Source organism: Nematolebias whitei, chromosome 9 (genome assembly GCF_014905685.2).
Source record: "Nematolebias whitei isolate Nwh7 chromosome 9, NemWhi1, whole genome shotgun sequence".
Lineage (NCBI taxonomy): Eukaryota > Metazoa > Chordata > Actinopteri > Cyprinodontiformes > Rivulidae > Nematolebias > Nematolebias whitei.
The window spans coordinates 13,636,798-13,644,875 of NC_056506.1; the positions used below are offsets into that span (position 1 = coordinate 13,636,798).

The 8,078-nt window shown below is 41.5% G+C and overlaps 1 protein-coding gene across 1 annotated transcript in view; it reads left to right on the plus strand.

Annotated features, from left to right (window-relative positions):
- Nucleotides 1–8,078, plus strand: part of LOC119414954 (sodium channel protein type 4 subunit alpha B-like) — a 326,309-nt gene that overhangs the window by 277,187 nt on the left and 41,044 nt on the right. The window contains exons 8-15 of the mRNA XM_037682070.1: nucleotides 1,782–1,923; nucleotides 2,938–3,135; nucleotides 3,225–3,407; nucleotides 3,490–3,861; nucleotides 3,960–4,077; nucleotides 6,216–6,454; nucleotides 7,282–7,455; nucleotides 7,557–7,913. Of these exons, the coding sequence (XP_037537998.1) occupies nucleotides 1,782–1,923; nucleotides 2,938–3,135; nucleotides 3,225–3,407; nucleotides 3,490–3,861; nucleotides 3,960–4,077; nucleotides 6,216–6,454; nucleotides 7,282–7,455; nucleotides 7,557–7,913 (1,783 nt within the window). The remainder of the gene's footprint in view (nucleotides 1–1,781; nucleotides 1,924–2,937; nucleotides 3,136–3,224; nucleotides 3,408–3,489; nucleotides 3,862–3,959; nucleotides 4,078–6,215; nucleotides 6,455–7,281; nucleotides 7,456–7,556; nucleotides 7,914–8,078) is intronic.

The window sequence follows — 8,078 nt, forward strand, 5'->3', positions numbered from 1 at the left end:
AAAAAAAAAAGAAATTAATGAATAAAATGAATGTCCATTTACCTTTAGGTGATCTGAGGGGCCAGGGTTTATGTTATGTAAAAAGTTGGCCATACAACAGTTGTGGTTCAGTCCACATCATAGTAGCTTTGAACATGACAATAGACCCAGAATGCTTTCAGTGGTAACCATTTCAATAGTGAGCGCTTGTCATCAAAGCTGTGTTCTGTGGAACGATTACAAGAAAATAATGTCTTACCTGTTGCAGATGAAACAGAGTTGAAGCTAACGGCTTGTTTGAGTGGGGTCAAGCCCAGTCAGTTGTTACTATATTTAAAAATAAATAAATAATTCATAGAGAGTCATGCAAAGATTATTGTATAAACATTTACATCACTTGCGTTGCATATTTATTTACATAAAGATTTATTTGTTTTGCAGGCAGCAGTTAGCTGTGTTCAGCCTGAGCCTCTTCCAGCAGGAGTATCAGAATAAATGTAACAAAAGCCTACGGACAATCTAAAGGTGTTTAAAATAGTGTTCACATGAACCACTATCCCCGCAACCCCAATGGAAGAAGTGAGTAAAGATAATGGATAAATGGAATAACAATTATGACATTTTTGATAACTGAGTTGTTTTAAAACACCAATAATCCACTTTGGTTTTGGTACACTTGGACTATCTTTTAGCTTGTCAATCTGATAAGAATTGAACTATATTTCCATAAAACAGAGACTTTCAAAGAGCTATCTACATCAGGTAAGATATTATTTGTTCACACCCTCCCTACAGAACCTATTTGTAAAGATTTAAATCATCCCTTTAATTTTTAGATTTTTAAGAAAGAAGGTCCAAAAACATGGGCATGCAGTTTTAGATCAAAAGTTTGTTTATGTTTTTTTTACATGATTAAACCCTTACATTTTTAATATTATATAGTTTATAAATAATTTAGCATGTCTTAGGTTAATAAAATCAGCAAAAATGTGAATAAATAAATCTGTCCAAAGATCAAAGTACAACATTTTGTTTGTGTTGTGTAGGAACCCTGGAGTGTTTTACCTCCATCCAGCCATTTCTTATGAGCTTTTATTGTATTTTTTAATGGATTTATGAATAATAATTGTCTTTAAAATGATCAAAAATTCAAAATACAAACTTCCATCAAAGGCATTGCCACAGTACGACCAGTTTCAGTTTTAACAGCCTGCATTTAGAGCTCCAAACCTCCAGGCTGTGCTTGAAGACGTCCCTCAGCCTGCCTGCAGAGTCCATATTCAGTCACAACCTGACAGGAAACCTTCACTAGTCTGGACGTTAGTCAGAATTTATGCTTAGCTAGTAGGTGAAACGTACAGCTGTTCGTCCAGCCCAGATGTTTCACAGCCATTATGAAATTATTCTGCACTCACACTGACATGGCAGCCCAGCTTGTTCTCAGCTGCCGGACTTAAATGTTTGCTCTAACGCTGCCGTGCTAACAATGATGATCAGGGATGGAGGCATCAAGCTGAAAAACATCTTGTGAACTGCAGTTTGAAATCCATCTGGTTCTGAGTAATCCCTTCAACTCGTGCATTTGCCTGCTTTTGCCAACAATTCAGTATGTTTCAAGTGCCATCTTCAGTTGAAGTGATGGTGATGAAAGTGATGCATGCTCTGCTTCTTTTCCTGGTTCTGAGAGGTGTTTTGTAACTTTATTCTAACATCTTGCACAATAACATTAAATGTGCCCAACCTTTGTCTGTCCATTCATCTAATGTTCTGCCTTCTACTTTACAACTTTATGATCATTTCAGAAAGTGTCCAGACGGATTTGACTGTCTAAAGATCGGAAGAAACCCAAACTACGACTACACCAGTTTTGACACCTTTGGCTGGGCTTTTCTGGCACTTTTCAGACTTATGACCCAAGACTACTGGGAAGAACTGTTTCACCAGGTGAAACTTCAGATTTTTGTTTTCATGCAACAGTCTTTACACAATGTTCAAACACTAAGTTTGGCTCAGAGCAGGAATTAAATAAAGGCTTGGCATTGTCTGAAAGAACCGCCTTCTGTGCTTGAGTTAAGACTGTCTCGTGTTAAGAAACGACAGTGTGGTCGTTTTAGTCCCAACTTGAAAATAAAGTTAAATGTGATCTAATGGGATATTGGCTCACAGTATGTGTTGGTAAGACTCTCAGCTACTACCATATCAAATTATAGCTCAACATCTGTAAAAATGACTGAATTATGATTCTGAGCAACAATTGAGAACAATCGATATCTTACCTGTTGTAGATAGTTCTTTGATAAACCTTGGCTTACAGAGCCAGAGTTTAAAATTGAAAATACTGATGAGCTAATGGCTAGTCCGAGGAGAGCAGAGACCAGCATGGATTTCTGCAATCTTAAAACAACTGTAATCTAAAAAAAAAAAAAAGCAGTTTATAAAAATAAAACTTTATATCACCATCAGTTTACATTATATTCTTATTCCAGCAGATATATTTTTTCATATTCCTACAGGAAGTGCTACAGTTAGCTGCTGCTGTTGTTTTATGTACTTGGAAATAACCACAGAACTCAGCGCTTTTTGAGATCATCGTTGTTTTAAGTTGGCAACAATCCGTGCTGGTCTTGGCTCGCTCCAACTAGTTATTGTCTCATCAATCCATCATTCAAAGAGCTTTCTACATAAAATGGAATAATATTAATACCTCTTCAAATGAACTGAAGTATTGCTTTAAGCTCACAGTATTTGTATCTACACAGTATTAGTACAGTATTTAACTCCTGTGGCACGTTTATTTAGATGTCTAAAAACCTTTAAAGGTTCAAAAACTGTGGAGTAAAAAAAAAGTATTTCAGTTGCGTTTTGTTGACCTTTAAAATCAACAATAATAATGATAACACAAACATCCTTTAATAAGATTCGTGTTTTGCAACTGACTTCAAGTCGTGGCTTCCTCAGACTCTGCGTTCAGCCGGGAAGACCTACATGGTTTTCTTTGTGCTCGTCATCTTTCTGGGCTCCTTCTACCTGGTCAATCTGATCCTGGCCGTGGTGGCCATGGCCTACGAGGAGCAGAATCAGGCGACCATTGCCGAGGCCTGGCAGAAGGAGAGGGAGTTCCAGCTGGCCATGGAGCATCTCAGACGGGAGCAAAGAGTAGGCGCTTCACACACGTGAGCTTTCAGCATCAGGTAAACAAGGAAGACCTTTTAAGTCTTTGTCATGTGATCTCTGCTCATGTGAAGCTGGCAGCCAAAAGACAGGCACAGGAGACGGAGCTGTCCCCGGAGCTGTCCCCGTTCATTGTGAACAGAGGAAGTATACGGCGCAGCAGCAGCAGCAGAAGAAGAAGGTCTCACCAGACTCTTTCAGAGGAAACTTCGGGCGAAGTTGCTGAAGAGAAGTTGGATCCTGTGGATGAAATTGTGGTGCAGTACAAAACACAGTCCAGATGTTTTATTTTATGTTGTAGGCTTTATAAAATACTGAATTATCTGTATTTGTCTGCAGCCCCCTCTGTCCCCCCTGCCTGCCCACCCTCTGTTGGCCACACTGTCCTCTCACCCCCTCAGCACCAGGAGGGGAAGTCAGAACAGCATCTTCAGCACGTTCCGAGCTCGTAACAACTCCGAGGCTGACTTTGGGGACGACGAGTACAGCGTGCACGGAGATGTGTTTAGGAGCCGCACCAGCTCTACAGTGACGGCCTGGAAGAGGAGGACAGGCAGCGTCAGGAGCCACTGCTCCCAAGTCCTAACCCCCACGTTCAACGTGAACGGTCGACTGAACGTATCCCTGGACCAGAACGGAGTCACCAGTTTGGGACTTCCCACCCCTTCATCCCTGCCAGCTCACAGCATGGAGAGAGTCAGGGAGGAGGCAGTGAGTGATGGAGACTTGTCTCATTACAAATAAACAACCACATTAAAGAAACAATCAATTATTTTATTTTATTCATTGTAGCTCTTCCTTTCCTTCAGAAGCCCAGCTGTGCTGGGGACACAACTCCCAGACTTCTCCTACAGCCCTCCCCCGTGGTGGCAGAGTGCAGGAAAAGAGCCCGCAGCTCCGTCAGCTTCCTCAGCGATGCCATGGAGGGTGTGTCCATTTCAATACTACCAGCAGAGTTCATAATTTACCAAGATGCTTTTACACTTTGGAGTTTTGTTCTTTTTAACCCTCCTGTTAAACAGACTCTGAGGTGGAACTGGAAATATCCTGCGTCCGTCTATGCATGTTGAGATGATAACTTGTAAAATAATCGAGTTTCTGATTTCCATATTGGTGTGTGGCTGCATCTAAAAGAGGTGTAAGAAGGGTCGCAATCAAAAATTAGGTTCCCACATCCGGGATATGTGAACTTGTGAGGGTTCTAGCAGGACAGAATGAGTAGAAGCCAGTGCTGCAGGCAGAGTAAAATCAAAATACTCTTTAATAATACTGTATAAATAAATGTGCTTACGTGGCAGCCAAAATGTACAGGACAGATTAACTCTTGGGAAATTCCAGGACAAGATGAGACAATACCCACCGACGCACCGACACTGAACAGGACTCACAGACAGACACATAATTAACAAGACAAGTGCCGACACCTGTGGAGCGTCACAGGTGCAGGGAGACGGAGCGACGACAGAGGGAGAGCAGAAACACAACAGTCCACACAGAACCGACCACCTCCATCATTTGAGGCAATTAAGCTTTTAAGATTTCTTAAAGGCATAGTTTCCTCAAATGATTTGTGGTGGGGGCGCTGATGGGGTGGCCGAAGATCAATCGGTGGTCAAGGCCACCATTGGTCACCATCTGTCACTCTGTTCTCCCCCACAGTCCAACCCCCCCACCCCCACCGGAATATCCGCATATATCTGCATTCTCTGTTCAATTCCAGTCCAGAAAAACCACTGATCCAAACTACAAACATTCACTATTCAAATCTCTCAGAGACGAGGGACATCAGCTTGTTTTCATTCTAGCAGTGTCTTTAGAACCGGCTTTATTTTACAGAACAACAACAACAACAAAAATTAATTGGCCGAGCTCATAAACTAGTTAGGTTCACAAATTTGCAAAACAATTAAAAAAGAAACTGCCACAAAACATGTTTTTGTTGTCCCTCCACATTTTAACAACACTAAAAAATAAAAAGACCATGTGCACTTCTTGGAACACATGCAGATAAAATAAGAAACTTTTATAAATATAAAAATAAAGACAGTTGCATGTTTTCTCTCTGAGCATGTTGGTTATAACCCATAATGCAACAGTCATGCAGCAAAATAACATTTGGTCATATGATACATTTCACTTTGTATGAAAAACTTTAAAGTAAGTTTTACCAAAATGCTGCCTCTTACATTTTAAAAACATACTTGTGTTACTTCTAAATGTTCTATTTGTTACATCTAGTTATATGGACATAAACGCTGCTGAAAACAAAATGGAAAAACATTAAAGCACGTCTCTGAAGAAGTCTTATAACGGTTTAAATTTACATCCCCAAGTCCAAAAGAGTTGGGATATTGTTTAAAATGTAAATAAAAAGAAAATGCAATGGTTTGCACATCTCATAAACCCATTTTTTAAAATTCCCAATGAAACATAGCATTTATATAAAATGTTTACAATGAGAAATTTGAACTTCCTTGACTGATTCCTTAGCTGCACATATGTAGAAAACTTCCGTACTTATTTTCCTTCAGTCGCCACAGCAGGTGGACTCGCACAAACATTTGGTAATTACTTGTACATCAGGTAGCCTTCCTGACAAAACCACAGGTCACCGAGTTACCACAGCCCTCTGTGTGGAGCAGAGGGTCATTTTAAGGCAGCTGGGGGGGTAAAGGGCATTGCTCTGGGAGCCAGTGTGGGACAAATGAGGGTGAAGTCAGGTGTGGGCGCTTCACCTTTCTCAATCAAGGGTTGAAATTAGTCTGGGGATTCAAACCAGCAACCTTCCAATCACAGGCTCGCCTTCTCTAACCTCTGTGCCACCACAAGTAAAAAACTAATATTGTCCAATTAGTTTAAACACATTACGCAGCAAGCTAATGAAATAATTGACATTATTTTTGAGGAGGAACTACTTTTTGGGGCGAATGATTATTTTTTAACACGGTGCTGTGCCCCACCTGCCTCGTATGTTAAACACCAGTTCTTTAACAAGCTTCAGACTCCTCTGCTCTTTGAAAAACTAAATGTATTAAACTAAAGGAGCGCTGTGCTTCTCTCGGCAGAGCTGGAAGAGTCGAGGCAGAAGTGCCATCCCTGCTGGTACACCTTCGCCAAGAAGTACCTGATCTGGGACTGCTGCCCCTGGTGGCTGAAGCTGAAGGAGTGCGTGAAGTTCATGGTGATGGATCCCTTCCTGGACCTGGGGATCACAATCTGTATCGTCCTGAACACCCTCTTCATGGCCCTGGAGCACTACCCCATGACAGAGGAGTTCAACACCATGCTGTCTGTGGGCAATCTGGTGAGAAGCTCTTTAAGGACGAGAGCTGGAACGTTCACCACTCGTTGTCCTGAGTGCTGGCAGGAGGAACAAGAACAGAGAGGAGTGTTCAGAAGAGGCAGAAAGCTTTATACAGATAAGGTCATGTAAGAGCAGATAAGTGGACTTTCTGAGCCGCCACTGAGTCAGAGGTCGTGTTTTAACTTTAGACTCAAATGTCCGCGTCTTTAAATTCTGATGTTATAGAACGGAAAGATTTCCTTCTCTGCTGATCCTACTGGTTCTTCAGTTACAGTTAGATCTGGGTGGAAATATCAACCAGTTTAAATGATGTCCAGTTGCTTTATTTAAATGTTTCTTTTACAATTATTTAGTAACAAATTATAACTTGGTCGTAAGTTGAGGTCATTCTCAAAAAGAAAATATAAAATGTGTAAAACAGAAGGAGAATGTAAAACATGATCTTTCTTTTGTCATCTTATTTTAGATGTTGGATAATATATATTTTATTAGTGCTTTAGATTAAAGAAACTTCAGGGAACAATTTAACAAAGCCATAAGTGCTGCAGCGTCGCCTTAAAAAGTTTTTGATTCAATTATCTGAGCAAAGTTTTCTCTATTTAGATTTTAGACAAAGATTAGCATTAGGAGCTAAGTGTATAAAAATGTTTGAGGCTGCTTCTCTAACACGAGCAAATGGTCCTCAGCTTCATGCCTTTTCCTAACATCACTGTCTTTGTGTTTCCATTTGTGCTGCGCAGGGAGAGTTTCCTGATAAACTGTGGGACCTTTTATTAAAGTGCTTTTCTTCTAACAGCTTCGTGTTTTCACCTGTCTGGGCTCTCCAGGTGTTCACGGGGATCTTTACAGCTGAGATGGTTCTGAAGCTGATCGCCTTGGATCCGTATTTCTACTTCCAACAAGGCTGGAACATCTTTGACGGCATCATCGTCTGCCTCAGTCTGATGGAACTGGGCCTGTCCAACGTGGAGGGACTGTCTGTGCTGCGCTCGTTCAGACTGGTATCCTTCTTCTTTCAATTCTTGAAACGCTCATCTGCTCTACGTTACATTTTATGCTATGGTTCTTTCATGTTGCTTCTTCTTGCGATTCCCATCATCAGCTAAGAGTTTTCAAGCTGGCAAAGTCCTGGCCCACTCTGAACACCCTCATCAAGATCATCGGGAACTCTGTGGGCGCTCTGGGGAACCTGACGCTGGTGTTGGCCATCATCGTCTTCATCTTCGCCGTGGTGGGGATGCAGCTGTTTGGGAAGAACTACCAGGACTGCGTGTGTAAGATCTCCTTCGACTGTCAGCTGCCTCGCTGGCACATGAAGGACTTCTTCCACTCCTTCCTGATTGTGTTCAGGGTGTTGTGCGGCGAGTGGATCGAGACCATGTGGGACTGTATGGAAGTGGCCGGACAGCCCCTCTGCATCCTGGTCTTCATGCTGGTCATGGTCATAGGAAACCTGGTGGTACGTTTGTTCACAGCACATGTTTCAACAACCTTAACATAGATCTCAAAAACCAAAACTCAAACATAGATGTGATGAATATTTTAAGCTACAGAAAATCCATCCATACATCCATCCATACATCCATCCATACACCATACATCCATCCATACATCCATCCATACA